The sequence below is a fragment of the Sorex fumeus genome, unplaced genomic scaffold (genome assembly GCF_029834395.1).
Source record: "Sorex fumeus unplaced genomic scaffold, SorFum_2.1 ptg000037l, whole genome shotgun sequence".
Classification (NCBI taxonomy): Eukaryota; Metazoa; Chordata; class Mammalia; order Eulipotyphla; family Soricidae; genus Sorex; species Sorex fumeus.
Window position 1 is genome coordinate 26388085 of NW_026606094.1, and position 22390 is coordinate 26410474.

Genomic DNA, 22390 nt, shown 5'->3' on the forward strand with positions numbered 1-22390 from the left:
GCCGGCGTGGGGCCCGGGCTCCGCCCAGGGGGCGCGGCCTGCCGCGTCGCGTCGCTGCGCCGCACGTGTGCGAGCCGGGCCTCGGGCGAGTTCCCCCACCTGGAGCTCCGAGGTCCGGGTGTCCAGGCTGACTGTCTATGCGGGGCCCGCCTCGTCGCAGGCTTCTCCTCCAGGTCCTCGCCGCCGCCTTCCTGCGCACCGAGCAGCGTCGCCGGCCCCTCGCGGCTCGCCCGCGCTCCCACTCCCGGGGTAAGTGCGCGGCCTCTCGCGGCCCGGCCTTGGCACCCGCGGAGCCGCCCAAGGCCCGGCCCGGAGGGGGCCTGTGCAGACGGACATATGCTGGGTGCCCGTGGGGACGCGCGGGGAGCTCCCGGGGTTGCTGGCCCCCCGCGCGCCGCGCCCTCCCCTCGCCGCGGCGCTGTCAGCTTCGGGAGCCGGGTCCCGCGCCGCCTTCCCTCTGCCCCAGGAGCTCCCAGGACGCGCCCGCCCGGAAGAGGAGGCTGGTCTTTCCTACCCCGAGCCCTGTCCACGTGCTTTCGCCCACCCACCCCCGTCTGCTGCCTTCCTGGCACCGTGAGGCTTAGCTAGGGGGCCGTGCCCGCACTCTGCCGGGTGTGTGTGTTTGTGTGTCTGTGCGCGCGCTCATGTGTGCATTCCCCCAGATTCGGGAGTGTGTGTGTTGGGGGTGTGTGTGTGTGTGTGTGCATTCCCCCAGAGTCTGGGGTGTCTTTGTGTGTGGGGTGTGTGTGTATGTGTGTATTCCCCGAGTCGGGTGTGTGCGTGTGTGTGTGTGCGCACGCGCGGGCGCGTGCATTCCCCCAGAGTCGGGGTACGTTTGTTTTTTGGGGGGTGGGGTGTGCATTCTCCCGGAGTTGGTTGGGGGTGTGTGTGTGTTTGTGTGTGTGTGGTATGCATTCCCTCAGAGTTGGGGGGGGGGTGTTTGTGTGTGTGTGTGTGTGTATTCTCCCAGAGTTTTGTGTTTTGTGTGTGGGTGTCTGTGTGTGTGTGTGTGTGTGTGTGTGTGTGTGTGTGTGTGTGCATTCCCCATAGTCGGCTCGAGAAGGTGGGGGAAGCTTGGTGCGAGCAGAGCCCTGGGCCCGGACAGTGTTGAGTGCACGAGGCGCCTGTGGATTTGCCACAACGTCCCTGCCAACACTGCACCCCTGCACAGAGAGGGCAAGCAGCAAGCACCTCTTCCTTGCCTGCTGAGGCATTGAGTTTGGAGAGAGTTTTTTTTTTTTCTTCTTAAAATATCCTGTCCCGTTGTTAGCCTATTGTTGAATCACACCAAAAATGCAGGATTACCTATTGGGACTTTTGTTTGGACTGCAGCCCACTGTGAAACGGGTGTCTTTGTGCCCCTGTTGGCACGGGAGATGCCCTGAAGACAGCTGAGGACAGAAATCAGAGCGAACATGTGATGAAAAGGGGTGACAGAGATTTTGTACAGTTATTAGACAAATAGCCAGTAGTCTTTAACAACTGTTGATGAGTTGATATAGTCCAGCTGTTACCATAATGCAGCCTTTATCCCTGGGTAGGAGAAAGGCAGCTGGCTCCCTTGGGTTCTTTTTTACATCCTGCTGGGGCTGCCTGGAGCTCTCACATACCTCTTCATGCCTAGTTTTTCAGATCATTTTTGGGAGCTTGGAGGGTGGGTAGGGCGGAGGGATGGTGCCCAGAGCTCACTCCTGGCTCTGCCCTCAGGGATCACTCCTGGTGCCCTGGGGCACCATAGGTGGTACCAGGGATTGAATCCATATCAGCAGCCTGCAAGGCGAGCACTCTACCCGCTGTCCTGTCGCTCCTGCCCTAGTTCTTCAAATCTTTCCCAGACATCACCTTGAGAGCTATCACTAAAGCATGTCCCCCCACCACTTACACTAAAATCTCCTGACTCTGCTTGATTTATAACTCTTACACTTGCATGTCCTGACGTTGTTTATGTTATTCTCTGATTTATCCTCAGATACATTTCTAAGATCAGGGAAAACAGGGAATTTTCCCTTTTGCCTTACAGTTGGATCAGTGAAGGCAGGGAATTTTCCCTTATGTGTCAGACACATAAGTGGTGTTCAGTGAGTGTTTGGGGATAAACGGTTCAATAACCATTTGCATTTTAGAACATAATGTGTGCCCTGCTGGAGGAAAGTCTGTTGCCAGAGCTAGAGTTACTGACTTCTTTGTTTGTAGGGGATGGGGAGTAGAGGCATTTAAGAAATGGAAGCTTCCGGAGGATTTTTAAATGGGTTAAGTCTAACATGGCTCCTTTCCAGATTTTTTTCTGGGGAAGCAATCACACCCAGAGATGCTCAGGTCTTACTCCTGGATCTGTGCTCATGGATCACTCCTGATGGGGCTTGGAGACCACCTGGGGGGTATCAAGCCCCGGTTAGCCATGTGCAAGACAAAGTGTCTTGCCTATTGTACTATCACACTGGTCCCCTCATTCCCTTTTAAAAATCCAGTTACTGAGGGCCAGAGCAGAGTGTAGGGCACTTGCCTTTCTTGAGGCCGGCCCACATTTGATTCCTAGAATGCCATATGGTCCCCTGAGCACTTCTAGGAGAAATTTATGAGTGCAGAGCCAGGAATAACCCCCGAGCATGACCAGGGGTGGCCCAAAATTTAAAAAAAAAAATCAGATTAGTATCCATGAGTATCATGAAAAAGTCTTGGGGAGTAGGGGGAACCCAAAAAGTCTGTTTGGTGCTATTGGAAATGCTTTGAGAATTTCTTAAAATTAAATGATAAGTAAAGGAGAAAATCATGTTTTATCGTTGCTTTGAGAACAGAGGAAGCCTAAGAAGTTCCTTTGTTTTGTTTAATTTTTTCAGACTCAGCAGTGCAGTTCTGTCTCATAAGCCTTTCCATAATAAATATTAATGGCTGTCAGTTCAATAGGAACAGCTACTTCCGACCTTTGACCAAGTCATCATTTTTGCAGTGAGAAACTGAAGCTCAGAGACATGAACTGACCCACTTAAACATATGCCGTAACCTGGATCCAGCTCCATTTCCTACCCCACAACCTGCTGTTCACCAAATAAAAGTGGAAACCAGTAGTTGATGCTTCAGCTCCAAGACCTGCTAATCGTCTCACCCCAGGGATGCTAGATGTAACCCATGCCGACCCCCAGCCCTTGAGAAGTTCATTCCTGTCAGCATAGGGGAGAGTGAGAAGTTGGGGGGTGCTGCCCATATTTTCATTTAGTTGGTGTTGACATTCCTTGGGGAATGAGGTGCAATTAATGATTATTATTCTTTGGTTTTGGGGAACCACAGCTGGCAGTGCTTGGGGACTGCTACTGGCTTTGTGCTCACAGGTCACTTCTGGCTCTACACTCAGGAATCACTCCTGGCAGTCCTGGGGAACCATATGGGATGCCGGGGATCAGATCCTGGTTGGCTGTGTACAAGGAAAACGCCCTACCTGCTGATATCACTCCGTACTATCACTATCACCCCCCTTCATAATAATAGAGGGAAAATTGGAGACAAAAAGGATAGAGATAGGGGTTGGGGGAGGTAGTTAAAAGGACTGAAGTGCACGTTTTGTATGCTTGATGTCCTGGTTTGTTCCCTAGCACCACTTGGTCCCATGAGTATTGATGGGTGTGTCCCATAATCTCTCAGTCCCCCTGAAAAAGAGAAATAAATTAATATTTGTTTTTGGGTCCATACCCAGCAGTGCTTGGGATGGTGGGGGGGGGGGGGAAGGTGGGAATATAAGCTCCCATTATAAGGGAAAACTTTTTTTTTTAATCTTTTAAAAATTGAATCACCGTGAGATAGACCCTTACAAAGCTGTTCATGATTGGGTTTCAGTTATACAGTGTTCCAACACCCACCCCTCCACATTTCCCAGCACCAATGTCCCCAGTATAGGGGCAGCTTCTTTCTGTATCTCCAGGAGTATCAAATAGGGTTGAATTAGACATTCAAGAGCTTAGTTAAGTATGGATTTTTTTTTTCTCACTGCCACCTGTCTCTCAAGCTGCTTAGTACTGGAGAATAAGTAAGTGGCTTACACTTTGTTTTCGGTACATCGTGTATGAACTGGTTATATGATAATGTGGGTCTTTGTTTTCTCTCCTCTCCCCCCCTTGTGAAAAAATATACATGACATAAAATGTGTCATGTTAGGGGGGGTCCTGGGGGTGAGTCTTGGTGGTAGAGCCCCATGCTCTCCACACTGTGGTCATGCTGCCCCCCCCATGGTCAGTGTAACTTCCACTCAGCACCCCAAAACCAAGTATACAACTCCCAGACATTGCATTTACAATAAAAGGAAGGGAATGAGGGGCTGGAGCGATATCACAGCAGGTAGGGCATTTGCCTTGCAAGCAGCCGACAGCCAACCAGGGTACGATTCCCAGCATCCCATATGGTCCCCCGAGCACCGCCAGGAGTGATTCCTGAGTGCATGAGCCAGGAGTAACCCCTGTGCATCGCCGGGTATGACCGAAAAAGCAAAAAAAAAAAAAAAAAACAAAAAGGAAGGGAATGAGATTTTTTTTTTTTTATATCATACTGGGGAGCCAGAGAGATAGTTCAGTGGGTAAGGCACATGTCTTGCATGTGGCAACCTTGATTCTATTCCCGGCACCCCATATGGAGCCCCGCCAGGAGTGATCTCTGAAAGCAGAGGCAGAAGTCAGTACTGAGTACTGCCAAGACCAAAAAGGAAAAGAATAATGACCCATTATCCCATTTTTAAGTGGCTAGGTCCATGCTCTTAACTGGCCCGTGCATGCTTACATTAGTTTTTGAGCCCCACCTCCACCCCTCCGGTGCTCTGCAGCTGCTTCTGGTTCTGTGCCCAGGCAGTGCTCCCAGAGGTGCTTAGGGGGCCAAGCAGTGACCAGGGAGTTTTCTTGCCAGCACCTATACATGTTTACATGGCTCTTGGGGCTGAAGTGCGTTCTTTGTATGCAGGAGGCCTAAGTTCAACCCCTGACACCACATGGCTCCTTGAGCACTGCTCAGCCAACCGTTATATGACGAGAGTTTGTGCCCCTGCAAACAAACAAAAAAAAACCCAGAAAGGTCCATTTATATCATCATTGTGCAGGCAGTCTTCAAAACACTTTACCTTGCTAAACTGAATTTTTTTTTTTGGATGTGTATGTGAGGGTATATTTTGGGTCACATCCGGCTATGCCCAGGGCTTACTCCTGATTCTTCACTCAGAGATCACCGTACAGTTTCTCCCGTCCCTCATATGAACTCCTTCACAATTTTTTATTTCCTCCCCACCCTCTTGGTTGTTCTTTTTGGTTTTGGAGCCACACTTAGCAGCGCTGTGAGTCATGTGGTACTAGAGGCGGAACCCAGGGAATCTAGGGTTTCCATATGCCCTTTGGGCTAGCTCCCTGACCTCAGCATTGACTTTTTTTCCCCCTTTAAGCTGGGTGCCCTTTCGTGGTACGTCAGGCTTAGCATGTGGGCATGTGGACGGTCCCCTCCACCTCTTTCCCCTCCTCCAAACCCAACACCACTGGTCTGGAGCACTTGACCCAAGAGTGGAATTCTCATGCTCATACTATCACTAGCCCGCAGTCCCCCAGCACCATGGGATGTGCCCACATCCACCAGCCCCACCCTTCAAAAAAAATAAAAACACTAAAGATAGAGGCTTGTAGCTATAGAATTAGTGATGTATTCTATAGCTATAGTGATGTATTCTATAGGTATGTATTAATGTACAGCATGGTTACCATCATGCATAATACTGAATTGCATATTTGAAAGTTGCTAATTGAATCAGTTTTAAAAGCCCTCCATACAGGGACCAGAGAGATAGGACAGCAAATAAGGCACTTACTTGCCTTGCATGCACTGACCCAGGGTCAAACCCCAGCACTTGAAATGGTTCCCTGAGCACTGCCAGGAGTGATTCTGGGAGTGTAGAGCCAGGAGTAAGCTCTGAGCACAGACAGGTGTGGCCCCTAAACCAAAAGTGAACCAAAAGAGCAATAAAAATTCCTCCTGGGAAGCATAATTTTTGTACCTATATGGTAACACAAATAGCAAAGCACTATGTTGTACACACTTCATACTAGTATAATGCAGTGTGTCAGTCATGTCCATGTTAATTTGTTGGGCTACCCTGGTGGTGTGCAGAGGCTCCTCCTGGCTCTATGCACTGGGATTGCTCCTGACAGGGCTGGGGGACCACATGTTGTGACAGGAATAGAACCCAGGTTGGCCTACATGCAAGGCTAAACTCTTATCTTTCAGGCCCCCCTATTATCTCAGTTTTAAAAAGTACTAGATGTGTTTTTATTGTTGTTGTTGTTGTTTTTCACTCTGGCCCCCTGAGATGTGTATTTTTTTTTTCTTTTTGGGTCACACCCGGCGATGCACAGGGGTTACTGTTGGCTCTGCACTCAGGAGTTACTTCTGGTGGTGCTCAGGTGACCAGATGGGATGTTGGGAATCGAACCCAGATCGGCCGTGTGCAAGGCAAACACCCTACTCGCTGTGCTATCTCTCCAGCCCCGAGATGTGTATTTTTATAGCTAAAACTTTTTGTTTGTTTGTTTGTTTTGCTTTTTGGGTCACACCCAGCATTGCACAGGAGTTACTCCTGGCTTATGCACTCAGGAATTACTCCTGGCGGTTCTCAGGGAACCATATGAGATGCTGGGAATCGAACCCGTGTCGGCCGTGAGCTCGGCAAATGCCCTACCTGCTGTGCTATCACTCCAACTCCTAGCTAAAACTTTTGACACTTCCCTGATTAAGATTGTCCTTGAAAGTAGTATTTTTATTTGAATGAAGCGATGCTTGAGAATCCTTTGAACAAAAGTTAGCTGTGCTTTCATCTGCTGAGACCACTTCCTTGTAGAAGTGACTGTTTGCCTCTGTTCTCTTCCTGAAAGGTCTTCTTAAATGTTTTCTTGGCACCGCAATAATGGAGATGACAGAAGTGACGAGTGTGTCGCTGAAACGGGGCTCCCTGGCTGTCGAAGACCATGACAGTGTGGCCTCGGGTGAGGAGGCGAAAAGGCCGAAGCTCTTAGATTGCCACGTGGCTGAAGCCAATGACGCTGCCCCCCGTGCTGACAGCCCGGGGCTGGGTGGAGATGTGAGGGCCAGTGAGGCTAAGAAGAATTCTGAGGCACAGCTGGAAGAGGAGGAAGAAGAGGAGGAAGATGGCCTTTCTGAGGAGGGGGAGGAAGAGGAGGAGGGGGAGAGTTTCGCAGACATGATGAAGCACGGCCTCACCGAACTTGATGTCGGCATCACCAAGTTTGTCAGCCCTCACCAGGGGTTCTCTGGCATCTTGAAAGAAAGGTACGTTTCCTGTGTGTGTCGGGGCGGGGGGGGGGGGGGGGTGTGTCTCAGTCATATTGATTCCTTAGAAAGTCCTGCCGTGCCTGGCTCTGGCCTGGCTCTGCTTGATCCTCCCCAGCACCGGGCAGGAGTAGCCCCTGAGCGCTGCCAGGTGTGGCCCGCAAACCAAAACCAAACCAAACAGAAGGGTCACCTGTCACTTGTCACTTGTCATCCTGTTGCTCATCGATTTGCTTGAGCGGGCGCTAATAACATTTCCATTTGTCCCTATCACATGCTAGTGTAGCCCAATGGTCTCTACGCGCTCCAGGAACACAAAGTGAGGCCCATTATTGTTACTGTTTTTGGCATATCGAATACGCCACGGGTAACTTGCCAGGCTCTGCCATGTGGGCGGGATACTCTCGGTAGCTTGCTGGGCTCTCCAAGAGGGACAGAGGAATCGAGCCTGTGTCGGCCGCGTGCAAGGCACGTTCTACCCGCTGTGCCATTGCTCCAGCCCAAACAGAAGGGTAGCAGCAATACATTCTTCCATCTAGCTTTCTGCTCCCATTGTTTATACTGACAGTCTCAAGGAGGTAGAGTGAAGGATTGCCTCCTGCGTGGATAAAATAATCCATTAAAAGATTTAAGGAGGGGATGGAGAAATAGTACAGTGGGAAGGGCCTGCTTGGCTTGCACCTGGTACCTCATACAGTCTTCTAAGTGACAGAAGTGATCCCTGAGTGCAGAGCCAGGAGTAAGCCCTGAGCACCACCAAATGTGGTCCCAGCAAAAACCTTTACCCCTTTAAAAAAGAAAAAAATAAGATAGAAAATAAGAGCTGGAGATAGTATAGGAGACCTGACTTGCATGTGTCCACTTCCACTGACCCCAGTTCAAGTTTCAGCACCACGTTTTGTCCCCTAGCACTGCCAAGGGTCACTCCTGAGCAGTGTCAGGAGCAGCCCCTGAGCACTATGGGGGTCTCTCCCCAGAACAAAAACAGTAATACTACTACGAAGAATAATAATAATGAATTTAAGTTATAAAATGCGAAGATAAAAGTAACTCTCCAATGGCATGCTTTGTAAATGGGTGCTACTTACGTCTTTTCAACAAATAATTTTGGAACCAGGGATATAGCTCAATGGTAGAACACTGCCTTGCACATTTGAGACCCTGGGTTGGCTCCCCAGCACAAAAAAAGGGGAACACTAAAATGTAATTTTAAATGTTTTTCAAATTCTTAATATTTATGGGGGTGGGGGCTGGGTTTGGACCATACCTGGTGGTACTCTGAAGCTACTCCCAGCTTTGTGCTCAAGGGGGCCGGAGGGATACTACAGCAGTTAGGGTATTTGCCTTGCATACAGCCAACCTGGGTTAAATTCCCAGTGTCCCATATGGTTCCCCCTAGCACTGCCAGGAGTGATCCCTGAGTGCAGAGCCAAGAGTAAGCCCTGAGCATTGCATTACTAGATGTAACAGTAAAAACAAAATTAAAAAAAAGAAAGGAAGGAAGGAAGGAAGGAAGGAAAAGAAAAGAGAACTAAAACCAGTTTTGTGCTCAGAGGACCTTGAGGCTTTGCTAGGAATCAAAGCAGAGTAGGTGGTATGCAAGTCAAGTATCTTGACCACTATACTATGTCTTTGGTCCCCCTTTTTAAAAAAAAAAAAAGGTTTTTTGGGGGGGTTGGAGCACACAGAGACGTACTCCTGCCTTTGTGCCTGCAGGTCATATTAAGTGATGCAGGTCAGCCCCATAAAAGGCAATAGCTTGGACACACAAAAGAGTCTTGGAACCTAGCATCTCACTGCAGAGATGCCTCCGGACTTTGTGCGAGGCCGGTTTCACTGGGTGCCTCATGGGACAGGAAATGGGCCTGCCCTTCCCATCTCCCTGCCCCCATGGGACCCTGGATGTCACACTCACGAGCTGCCTCCGGAGACTATTTCAGCTCATTAAGGGCCATGATCCAGAGACACACAAAATAATCTTGGAATTAAGCAGCTCACTGCAAAGATTTCTCCAGATCCTAATTATCTAAAACTTTAGATTTCTAGGAGCGCGTGGTTGCGACATCCCATGTTATGAATAGTGGGCAGTATAAATAAATTATTTATCAAGTCCAAATTATCTAGCATCTGGAAAAAAAAAACAAACAAAAAAAGGCAATACCTTTACCCCTCTGTTATCTTTCTGGCTCCCTGAATGGCTCTTTTTCTTTGAACCACACCTAACAGTGGTCAGTGCTTGCTCTGGGTTCAGTGCTTGGTGGGAGGGTGTGGGATGGACAACGATGATCATGGTGGGTGCCAAGGATAGAACTGGGGTCAGCACTGTGCAAAACAAAGTGCCTTACCTATCGGACTATTTCTCCAGCCCCCTAACTGGTCATAGAAGCTTAATCTCTTTCACCCACATGTGCCAGATCTCCAGTTGAAGGGTGATAGTCTTTGCATCCTGCTGCATCTGGTTATGGGTCCCATTTTGGCAAACAGAAGAAACAAACAGAAAACAATTCCATGTAATTTTAAAGGGTTTTTTTTTTTTTTTTTTGTGTGTGTGTGTGTGTGTGTGTGTGTGTTTTCTTTTTGGGTCACACCTGGCAGTGCTCAGGGGTTACTTTTGCTCTGCACTCAGGAATTACTCCTGGCACTGCTCAGGGATGCTGGGAATTGAACCCGAGTTGGCTGAGTGCAAGGCAAACGCCCTACCCACTGTCTATCGCTCCAGCCCCAAGTTTAAAGATATTTTTAAATTTCCAGTAATAACTGTAAGGTCTACTGTCGTTCAGCATTCTTACAGAATTAGCAGGAAAGAAAATGATAGTGTGTTGTCTTTCATCAGGTACTCTGACTTCATTGTTCACGAAATTGGGAAGGACGGCCAGATCAGCCACTTGGATGACTTGTCCGTCCCAGTAGATGAGGAGGTAGGTGGGCTTTCCAGCCACTGTCCTCTCCTCCAGATACTGTTTCCCTGAGTGCATGAATTCTCCCTGTTCTCTTAAAGGACCCCACAGAAGATGTATATACGGTTTTGACAGCTGAAGAAAAGCAGCGTTTAGAAGAGCTCCAGCATTTTAAAAATAAGGAAACCAGTGTTGCTATCGAAGTAAGTCACATAAAAGTATATGGAAAAAGTTTTCTCAGGATTTTGATTGCTACTTTTTGAATGGATGTTCACGAGTGTTTCTTGGCAGCAGTTATGGCCATTGAAAGGGTGACTTGCTCTATTTCATCTAATGGGCATTGCACTGAGAAATATTCTTTTTCTTTAAATGATAATCAAACTAGCCAAAAGCAAAAAACAGAACCCCAACTACTTATGTTTCCGCGGGGGTTGGGAGTGGAGGGGGAATTTGGGGCCTTACTTGGCAGCGCTCAGGGCTTACTCCTGGCTCTGCAATCAGGAATCACTCCTGGCAGGGCTTGGGGGTCTATATGGGGTTCTGGGAATCAAACCCAGGTCGGCCTTGTGCAAGCCAAGTGCCCTACCTTTTGTACTATTGCTCTGGTCCCTCATGTTTCCTTTTCCTTTTTTAAATTGTGTATGACCAGACATCAATAAAGGAGCCCGTCATTTAGAAGTGCAGTGCCACCGTTATCACATCGGTCTCAGCGACTTAATGTAAGGATGCATTTCTTCACTGTAGGCCCACTGCTATTCAAAAGAAAGAGCACACTTGTCTGTTAAAATCAGTAGTAGATGTCTTTTCACAACCCTCTTGTTAGGAAAATCGCAGTCTTCTCAATTCTTGCTGTCCAGTGGGGTTATATGTGAGTCATGTTTTTCATCTCAAATGTTTTAAAACTTTAAAAGTGAGAAGAAACAAGTAAGGGCCTACTGATTGTCTGTAGACACAACACTGTTTGTGTTTACTTTCGGGGGGCCCCATTACCTGGCAGTGCTCAAAGTACAGGGCAATGGGGGGCTCCCACATGCAGAGTGGCCCTTTGAGGGCACCCACATTTTTCTTTGTTTTTTTTTTCTCTCAGTTGGTTTTTTGGGTTGTACCCAGCAGTGCTTTGGGTTTAACTCCTGGCTCAGTGCTCAGGGACCACACCTGGCTGTGCTCATGGGGACTCTGTGGGATATTGGGGAGTAAATCTGGGTCAGCAGCAAAAACTCAAATAGTTTAGTTTAGCTAGTAGCAATTACAGTGTAACTTAGTGATTTTTTTTGGCTTGCAGGTTGCAGTCTGTTAGATTAGGTGAGCCATAAAATCAGTTTAATGGTTCTTAACAATGGAGGCCTCCCAGATAGCACTCAGCCAACCAGGCTAATGGTTCCATGCAGGAGCCTGAAGATGAGGTGCTGCTTATTTCCAGCAGAGTCCGGGATTATCCAGGCCATCCTCGAGACCTGCAGGCTACACCAAGCGATGCACCAAGGACCATATAGTGCTGCGGGTTGAGCTGTGCTCAGTCATGTGTAAGGTGTATGCCCCTATACTGTCCCTCTGGCATGCCAGTATTTTTTATTTGGGGGTTTTGGGGTGGGGTTTTAGTTCGTACCCGGCAGCATTTCAGTGCTCAATGCTTATTCCTGCCTCTATACTCAGGGATCTCTTCTTGGTGCTCAGGAGACCATATGTGGTACCAGGGATTGAAACAGGGTCTACCACATGCAAGGCAAGTGCCTCACCCACTTTACTTTCTCACTACAGCTCCCCACCAGTATATTTGGTTTTGGGGCCACACCTAGTGTTCTCAGGGCTTACTTCTGATTATGTGTTCAGGGATCACTCCTGGTAGTGCTGGGGGACCACATGGGGTGCCAGGGATCAAACCCAGGTGGACCACATAGAAAACAAGTGCCCTACCCTCTGTATTATTGCTCCATCCCCCCTCCCCCTCTCCCACCAGTATTTTTTTTTAATACAGTAAATTGAAACAGAAAACATCAGTGTAGGGGCTAGAGCGATAGGACACTTGGCCTTGCAAATGCGACCAACCCATATTCAACCCCTGGCACCCATATGGTCCCATTAGCTCCCTAGAAGTGATCCCTGAGCGTAGAGCTAGGAGTGAACCCTGAGCACTGCCAGGGGTGGCCCAAAACTAAAAAAAGAAAGAGGAAATTGGAAAATAATCATGTCCATGTTTTTCCCTGCTCTTTGAAAGTAGAATGTTTCCATTTGGTATAGTATGGTTGGTTATTTTGGGATAGGGAATGCCAAATTTTTCCCATATAAATTAATAGTAATGGCATTCCTGGAAACTACAGCTGTTGGAGAAAGGGAAAAGATTTATATTTTCCTTCTCTGTGGCAGCGGGGGTTCTTCTTAGTGTTTTTCAGGGGACCCAGGCTGTCCTAGTAATTTTCAGCTAATTAGATCAGCAGCTGGATGCAAGGACACAAGGATGTGGTGCCGCAGGGGTCCTGCTGTGCCGGGGTCCACCAAGGTGATGCTTGGAGTGACCATGAGGGGCCAGGCCACAGGGCCGTGTGGTGCTGCGGATCAACTCCAGGTCAGTGGGCCAGAGCGATAGTACAGCAGGTAGGGCATTTGCCTTGCACTCAGCCAATCCAGATTCGATCCTGGCATCCCCAATGGTCCCCCAAGCACTGCCAGGAGTAATTCCTTAGTGCAGAGCTAGGAGTAACTCCTGAGCATCACTGGGTATGACACAAAGAGCAAAAAATTTTTAAAAATAAAAACAACCCAGGTTAGTCACAAGCCTTACCGGGTACTTTCTCCCCAACTTCTCCGTTTTCTTGATGTTGATTTTTCTTTCTTAAGAACTTGTGGATATAAGCATCCTAGTGAGAAATTCAGCGTCAGTCAGCATCTGGACTGAGGCAGTTGCAGAAGGGGATGGTTTGAGGGAGGCAAGAGTATGACCCTTCGAAGGGCCCAACTGGCCCTCATCTCCCCCTGGGCTCCATGAGCAGGGGGTCAGCAGTATCCCTTAGAGGGAGTGTGACCATGCTGGTGACTCTGGAGTCAACCTGTTTGCAGATACGTCCCCGCCACCCTCAGGCAGTGTGACCATAGATAAGGTCCCCCCACTGCCCTCGGTTTATCGCTTGCTTCCCTCTAAACTGACAGAAGGGTAAAAGGGTGGCTTTCTCGGCTGACGACGAGGATGCTGCAAGTGGTGTGTTTTCATGGTCCAGGGTGTGGGGAACCAGCTCTTAACCCATTGCAGTCTGGTGCTGCCTGGATTACTTCCGGACATGTGCCTGTGGACGTCTGTGACTTCCCGTGGTCAGCCGAGTCGTGCTGTTTTTTTCTGACTTGACCCAGACACTGGTCTCTCTCCAGGACATGTTCAGCGAGTTAAACCCTTCTCTCTCTCCCTCTTTCTCTCTCTGTGTTTGGTAGGTTGTCGAGGACACCAAGGAGAAAAGAACTGTCATCCACCAAGCTATCAAATCTCTGTTTCCGGGCTTAGAGACAAAAACGGAGGACAGAGAGGGGAAGAAGTACATTGTGGCCTACCATGCGGCTGGGAAGAAGGCCTTGGCAAGTAAGTGGACCTGCATTTCCGGGGCTGCCCCGCGCAGTCCCGAGAGCCCCGCCTGTCCTCCTCCTGTCCCTGATCCTGTCCTTCCTACCGAGGCGCCACACCCTGTCCTTTCCCACCCCTGCAGACCTCAGAGGGTCTGGGTCCTGTGTGTGAGTGAACATTGGCCATGCCGTGCATGGGTGGAGGCAGTTAGGGGGCGGTCGGTGCATCCCTTACAGAGCCGAGCAGTAGTCTGAGGAGGGCATGGGAGGCCATTGCGTGTCCTGTGTTCTTCCCGGGTGCAGGGAGGTTGATTTCAGGCCACACATCCGAGAGGCGGCTTTTCCACACCGCCCCACCATCAAAACCGCTGCTGTGAATCACGGCTTCACTCATCCATCACAGTGCGGGGTGATGGGGAGGCATCCCTTTGCCCAAGTCCACCTTCGGTTGCATGTCACTCATGTGAAATGGGCGGGTACTATCTCTGAATCCCATTGAACCATGTGCGCTAACATGTTGTCTACAGCTGTGAACATTTCTGTCGGCATATAACCTTGAGAAAACTCAGGTCATTCTTCTTCTTGAACCTGTAAAATCAACGGATATTAATAAAAGCTGTAGAAAATGAGTATTTCTTGGGGGCTGGAGCAGTAGTACAGCGGCTCGGGCACTTGCCTTGCACACAGACAACCCGGGTTTGATCCCCAGCATCCCATATGATCCCTCGAGCATCGCCAAGAGTAATTCCTGAGTGCAGAGCCAGGAGGACCCCTGTGCATGGTGCAGTGTGACCCAAAAACAAAACTAAGGGAGGGAAGGGAAGAGAAGGAGGGAGGGAGGGAGACATTTTTTTGCCTTTCTTACCAAGAATAGAACCTATTCATGAATCGTTACTTATGATTTTGTTAGAGCAGAAGTCCAAAATAATCTGTTGGGTCTTATTTATTTTTGTTGGAGACACCACACCTGGTGATGCTCAGGGCTTACTCCTGCCTAAACTCAAGTGCTGTGTGCTCAGTCTCCTGGTGGTCCTTGTGGGGGACCATATGTGGTGCCAGAGATCTAATCGTGATCAGCCGCATGGAGGGCAAGAGCCTTACCCCTGCATTATCTTATCTCTGTCTTCAAGATTATTTGTCTTTAGGGCTGGCAGTATTCCAGAGCACATGCTTTACAAATGGGAGACCTGGGTTCAACCCCCGATCACACGCGTTTCTCCTGGCACCACTGGGAGTGACTCCCAAGAACCAGGTCAGGAGCAGGCCCTGACCACTGCTAGGCATGACCCAGACACCAAAGGGGAAAAGTGGAAGCAGACATACAGCCTTGCATTGCCCCAGGGAGCATCATCGCCACAGCAGGAAGTCGGGTAATGACAGAGAAAGAAATGAGAAACCGTGATGGCTGGGAAGGAGAAAGCGGAGATTGGAGACTGGGCTCTAGAAGATTCCAGAAAGAGCCCTCTGACGGCATGTCATTGTCTATCACATCTCATCCCACCAACCCCTGGCTGGATCACTGCGCGTTCCTTCATCTGGGTCAGGGCCTTCGTGGGGCCAGAGTGATCAGAGCCTCAGCCCAGTGGGGATGCGAGTGACTCTTCCCCGCTGGGTACAGAGCTAGGAACTCTGCTAAATGTGTGCCGCAGATGTCCCCTCCTCTTCTGCATTGTCTAGGCAAGAGGTGACCATGCGCTTTGGTGGCCACACCCATTCCCCTTGTGGTTGTGGTGTGCTGGAGACTAAGCGCTCTGTGGTGGCCAGGCTGGGATCCTGCTCAGGGCCTCTTGGCTGCAGGACAGGTGTTCTGCCACCAAATGTGCATTCGGTCCCTGTTCTGTCCAGGAACTCGGAAAGGGCTGCTTGGCTCCAAGGACTCCTCCTTGGCCAGCCTCCTGCTGGGGAGGGAGACTGGAATGAAGTATGGAGCCTGCCTGCCTTGCTCAGGCTGTTAGGAAGAAGCAGTTTGCAAAAGGCAGAACTTTTCTTTCTTTCTTCCTTTCTTCTCTTTTTCTTTCCTTTCTTTCTCCCCTCTCTTCCTCCCTCCTTCCTGCCCTCCTTCTCTCTCTCTCTCTCTCTCTCTCTCTCTCTCTCTCTTAAACAGCTGCTTCTTGAAAATGAACATTTGGGTGGGCTGGGTTGGTCATACTGACCTTGCTCAGGGCTGACTCCTGGCTCTGTGCTCAGGGGACCCTTTACAGGTTAAAACTGGGGTACAGCTGTGTGCGCAGCAAAACCCTTCCCCCATCAAACTACCTCTCCATCCTAAGAAATGAGCCTTCTCTATCAGAGAGCTGTCCCCTCCTCTGCAGGGAGCATTTATAGAATGGGGGGCTGTTACCATTTTTCCCACCTTGCCCTGCCTTAAGTGAATTCCGAACCATCTCTCTCATTGGCTTTAGCTGCATTTTCTGTACAGTCACTGCATCCAACTTTCTTTCCCATTCCGCCCCCCCAGCCCCGCCCCGAATTAAAAAATGTCCTAAGACTGTCTTAGTTGCTGAGCACCCTGCGACCTGAACCACCCCTCTCCAGTTCCCTAGGCACTACCTGTGTGAAATAGGAGGTTCTCCCTTTGAAAGGAAGCATGCGCGTAGGTCAAGTGGAGGTTGCTTTGGGAGAGGCCTCTAAACCTTTCAGCCTGGTGCTGTAATGACAATTTGTCAAAGGTGGACTGCTGGCCTGGCCTCTGAGGTGTTCCTGTTGGCATTCTCAGGGACCCAGACAGGCGCATGGGAGCCTTGCTCATATTTTCAAGACCTAACTCCATGCCCCACAGCTTAAAGAAACACAGTTGGAGGACCCAGAGACAGTACCACAAGTAGGGCACTTGCCTTGTCCACGGCCATCCCTGGTTCGATTCCCTTCATCACCCAGCTCCACACTCACTGCCAGGCGTTTGTTCTGAGTGCAGAGCCAGGAGTAACCCGTGTACCACCAGATGTGACTCCCCCCAGAAAACAAACAAACAAAAAAACACAAGCAGCCCTGCCTTGTAATTGACATCAGCGCTGTGTTGCTGTGGGGGGCTGACATGGGGGATGATGGACATGACAGGCGAGGGGAGGGGCACAGTCTTGTAGGCCTGCCTTAACATGTGGCAGGGCAGGCTTTCTCCCTGGAGTCAGGATGGTGCTAAAACACTTCATGGGCAGCTGGTGTTCAGGGGAATTAATGGGTTAGCCATATGGGGAAACACACTTATCTACCACACCACTTTATTTTTTTTGATGATGTCCTGTCACATCATTCTCTCCCTCTGTTCCTGCTTGTTGGAGACCTGGGGTCACAGACAGACCTTAGTTGTGTGTGCCCGTGTGGTGGTGGTGAATACCCACTGCGGCTCACGCTTTGATAGGGTTTTTTTTTTTTTCAATTTCATGCTTTGATAGCTCTGATGCTTGAACATATTCTGGGGGTGATCATAGTCCCACACATACCTGATCCCTGAGGATCACACTCCTGACCCACGGGACTTACAGATGTATAGCTGCTGACATGCTACACTCTGTAAGTAACAGAATACAGGTTGAAGAAAGGCCCATTGATTTACATCCCAGAACACATAGTGTTTTCCTGGAAAATGCCATATTATTATTGTACACTGCATATGATCAAGTACATTTATTTACATTTTGAGATACTGTACATTCCAAAGGTTTCTGAGGATATCTTCTTTAAAGGGGAAAAAAATTCTAGGAACTTGGGATGTGGTTCTTCACTGGGAGAGCCCATGTTCAAAGACTCTGGATTCACTCCCTGCCGCTGTGAAAAGAAAAAAAAAAACAACTCTTCCCTGTGATAATAGAAGTTCTCCATCCTCTCTGAAGATTAGGACCCCCGCAGGGATGCCTGGATGCAGGGGCCCACAGACATCCTAAGGGGGAGAGCCACGCAGATGAAAAGGAAATTTGGAGAAACGGGATGTTCCAGAAGTCACCGGAAGAGAAGGCGGGTTTTCCAGCCATCAGAGTGGGTGGTTAGCAGCAGGATATATGTCAGAGCGGCCGGCAATATAAGAACTGTGGGGGCTGGAGCGATAGGACAGCGGGTAGGGCGTTTGCTTTGCACATGGCCAACCCGGGTTCGATTCCCAGCATCCCATATGGTCCCCCGAACACCGCCAGGAATAACCCATGCATCGCCGCCTGTGACCCAAAAAGCTAAAAAGAAAAAAGAACGGAAGCGTGTTTATCGGCCTGGCCGCATGGAGATCCTCGGTGCCTTTTCCGGAGCAGCCTGAACGGTGTAAGACTAGAAGCGTGCTTGCACAGTGGACTGAAAATGGACAGTGGAGCGTGCAGGACTGCATTCTAAACAAGAGCTGTGTCGTGCAGGAGGAAGTGGAAGGCCAGAGCTTAGGAGAGGGAGTCGTCGGTTTGACACTGAAGAAGGAAGAGCTCTGAGCATGTGGATGGATAGGCGTAGAGAGGGAGGGTGGGTGGAGCAGGATTCCTGACGTTGAAAAGCGTGCGTGCGTGTGCATGTGTGTGTGTGCGCGCGCGCGCGCACATGGGCGCGTTGCGATGTCAGTGATGGTGGTCTGGAATAACGAGGAATGTTCTGCATGTTACCCTGACCCCTCGTCTTTCTTGCACGTTTTTCCTGAGTGCAACTTCCTGGTCATTAGGTCTCTGTTTCTGTACTAAGCTGGGGCAGCCACATCAGACGCTCAGAGCATTGCTCCCTCTTCAGCCTGAGAATTCTCTGCTTGGCGGGTTTCAGATCAGCATTCTCAAAGTGTCTGAGTGATATTTTCTATCCACTTAAAAGTTAAAAAGCTGCTTAACCATTCCTATGAGTTGGGAGTTTTTGAAAGTCAGGCAAATTGCCCAAAAATAAGTTGAGATTTGTTGATGATCTCAAATGGCCTCAGCTAATCGGTACATTGGTTTCCTGTTTTGTAGACTGAGTGCACTTAAGAAAGAATACTTGCACCCATCGTTTGCAGGGGAGATAATTGTGTGCATGCTAAGTGCTTGGGTTTGCTAATTAAAGATGCATGCTATGTGAGCCAAAATTCATCCTCAGTTGTCATGGTATCTTATTTAGGTTGGTATTACAGCATTTAGTTTTTTAATCTTTTTTTATTTCTGGCCATTCTTGCCGTCGTTTATATATACTGTGGGGTCAGTGAAGAAAAAATGCAGCTGGACTTCGTCAGCCTTTATCATAAGTATGGAGAGAGTCAGGAATAAACCCAGAGCACAGTTTTTAAACATGCACAAATAAAGGAAATATATATATAGGAAATAATACATTGAACCCCTATGTGCCCATCAGTCAGTCATCTTTAAGATGATCAGCATTACGTTTTTGTCTGATCTAACCCTCTTTTTTCCCTTGTTGGTGTGTTTTATATTCTACACAGCATGTTAGTTTACTCGTGTATATTTCAGTATGTTATAACAGATAAGTACTGAAACCCTAATTACCAAACCCAACAAGATGAACAATAATTTCTTGAGTTCTCATATCCAGCTTATTTCAGTTTCTTTCCTGATAGTCTAAAAATTGTCTCTTTCATACAGATGATTTACATACTGACATGAACAAGGATAGGATGTTGCATTCAGTGAATAAATCCCTTAAATTATCTCTTAAATCTCTCTCCCATTTTTTTTGTTTTTCAGCCACACCCAGTACTGCGTCGTGCTTACTCTTGGCTCTGTGCTCAGGGATCACTCCTGATCAGCCACATGCGAGGCAGATACCCTGCTTGCTGTACAGTTTCTCTGGCTCCTCTTAAATTTCTTTTAATCTTCAAATTTGAAAGTTAGGGGCCAGAGAGATAGTACAGTGGGTAAGGCATTTGCCTTACACACTGCCCGCCCAGATTCAATCTCCAGCACTCCAAATGGTCCCCGGGCACCACCCCAAGTGATCCCTGAGCACAGAGCCAGGAGTAAACCCTGGGCACTATAGTGTGCTCTCTCCCCCCCCAAAAAAATAATAATAATAAAATTTCCCTTTATTATTTAAAATAAAGTTTCATGTAGATGGCTCAAAGGCTGGAGCACATGCTTTGCATGCTTGAGCCTTCGGTTCAACTCCTGGCACCAGTTAGGCCCCCTGACCACCACTAGATATGACCCCCCCCAGACCCCATATTTTTTCCGAATAAAAAAAATATAACTCATAGAAAGCATAAAGTGCAAATCAAAACAATAATTAGTGTACTCTCAGCGCCAAAAGGTAAAACCACATACAGCGTTTCAGTAACAGCCTTCTTATATTTAGAAAAATCTCTCGATGGCAAAGTCGCTCACATCCAGTATTAATCATCCTTTTACTACACCCCGCTGAGGTGCAGACTGCAGCACCGAAGGGAGAACTGATCTAGTCCTGTGAAGGGGTGGAGACAGGCAGGCTGTACTTGTAGGTGAATTTTCTGTTTGTTCACTGCTTGCCTCTGTGACATTCCATTGTCTAAAAAAGACTGTTAACATGTCCCATGACTGCCAGGTACCTTAGAAATCTTGGGTAGAAAGTTTCCATGGGATCATTTGCATGTTCACCTCTAAAGCACTTTTAACATTACTATCAATTAAACGTTGCTCTCTTGTGCTCTTTACGCTGTGCATTTGGACAGAGGTCAGAACTGCGGCAGGTAAGAGCAGTTGGCGCTTCATGTAGATAAGATGAAATGCCAATGATTCTGTCACAAGTGCTAAGCATGGACAACTTTGCTTGACGCTAGGGAGGTGGAAGAACACCCTGGAAAAAAGATACCCCTCTTGCACATTTTGTGAGGGTGAGTTGTGAGGAATTTGCACCAAAAACTGGAGAAATGCTTATAATGCTTTTCTTTCCCGGAAAGAATTCATATTTCACAGCAAGGAAAGCAAAGCAGTTTGCTAGGCGTCGGTGCATGCTGTGGCAGTTCTCTGAACCAACTTTATTGATTTAATTTTATTCTTGACAGTGTAGCGTAAGCCACTCGCCTGCCCACAATGCTTTTACCCTCAGTGGACTCAGATGTACAGGCAGCTTCAATGCCAGGAGTATCTTCAGCCTCTGAAGATGAGGGATCCATGAATCCATGCTAGAGGATTATTTTAGGGCCCCAAGAGCATTTTTAAAAGAAGATGATGAGTTTTCAAGTTTCATATTGTGCAGAATTTTTTTCTTTCATAGAGTAGCAGATGTTAAGTGAATTTGGTACGATGTTCACCAAACACTGCAGCTCTGTGTTGCATTGGGTTGGGCAGGACTCACAGGTGTCTATCTAATGCAGCATCTGGGAAGTGCAGTTATGGTTCCTGTATCCTTTCCAGAGAGTGTTTATTTCAGCATGCCCTTTGGGCAGCTGAGCTGAGATACAATAACATTGCATCTCAATGTTATTGAGCTACAGGTTACTAGACAATGGTTTCTAGACAATGATGTAAAAGTCAGGTTCCCTAAGGTCCTGAGAGGTGTTTGTCAGTTTTTCTGAAAAGCTGAGCAGTCCCAGCAACAGTTGTTCCGATGTTAGCCTTTCACCTCGCTGCAGCTCCTTTTTACAAGTATATGCATAAGTGTGCGGACGCTCTCTGTGGGGTTGGCACTGTCTGCCCATCCCCAAGGACTAGCCGAGCACTTATAATGGAAGTAGCCTGTGTGTTCGAGGCAGCTGCTCCTCACAGGCTTGCTGCCCTTCCGTCAGGGTGAGGGTGCCCACAGAGGGAGTGAGGCCAGGCCGTAGACTGGTGACTGAAGTGATTGCCGCGTCCCTCAGCGCTCGACAGCCCACCTGTGGCCCACGTGCTTGAACAGCGGCAGGCCCCTCTGTGTCTCTGTGTAACAATCACCAGTTAGTCCCTGTCATCTGTCCTGCCACCCGCACTTCTGCTTGTGATTTTGAATACAGATGGGAAGCCACTGATGTGTCCAAACCCCAGGGTTTGACAGCCGGAGTCCACACAGTTGTGCGACCATGCAGACAGAATGTTCTCTGAGACTAGAGACAAGATCTCTAGCAAAACAGTCTGTAGGATTACAGGAGGTAGAAAAGTCAGCAGCTCAGATAGCTTCCTTTGGTATATAACATTTAATTTTTTTTTCTTTTTGTCTTTAAGATCCAAGAAAACATTCTTGGCCAAAATCTAGGGGAAGTTACTGCCACTTCGTACTGTACAAGGAAAACAAAGACACCATGGATGCAATTAATGTGCTGTCCAAGTACCTAAGGTCAGTATCTTCCTGTGCCTCTTCAAAGTCAGAACACACAGATTTGTTTTCCTCTTTGTGCTCATGAAAGAGTAAGAATGTGGGCCAACAGCCACGTCCGTCCCCAGGGACTCTCCTCAGACGGTGGGTGAGGAAATGTTGTTTGCGCTTTGCCTTTCTTGCTCATCACCAGTGATTCAAGGTGAGATTCCTGTGAGGAAATTGTTCATGTGAAATTGAGAGTTGATATAACGATCCATCCTACTGAAAATGAAAAGGAGCTTTTTCCTTATTATTTTTTTATTTGTTTTGGGACTATACCTAGTTGTCCTCAGGGCTTATTCCTGGCCCTGCACTCAGGTACCACTCCTGCTGGTGTTCAGGGGATTGAACCCAGGTTGGCTATGTGCGAGGGAGGTGCCTTACCCACTGCACTATTATTCCAGTCCACTATTTGAAATTTAAATAAAAATTTTAAAGCGGTACATATCTAG

At 48.5% G+C, this 22390-nt stretch overlaps 1 protein-coding gene across 1 annotated transcript in view; it reads left to right on the top strand.

Annotated features, from left to right (window-relative positions):
- Positions 1 to 48: 48 nt before the first annotated feature.
- The window catches only part of PUS7 (pseudouridine synthase 7), a 55838-nt gene continuing 33496 nt past the window's right edge, over positions 49 to 22390 (top strand). Inside the window, exons 1-6 of the mRNA XM_056118325.1 lie at positions 49 to 249; positions 6888 to 7302; positions 10136 to 10220; positions 10301 to 10402; positions 13620 to 13764; positions 21806 to 21917. Coding sequence (XP_055974300.1) covers positions 138 to 249; positions 6888 to 7302; positions 10136 to 10220; positions 10301 to 10402; positions 13620 to 13764; positions 21806 to 21917 — 971 coding nt within the window. The 5' untranslated portion in view covers positions 49 to 137. The remainder of the gene's footprint in view (positions 250 to 6887; positions 7303 to 10135; positions 10221 to 10300; positions 10403 to 13619; positions 13765 to 21805; positions 21918 to 22390) is intronic.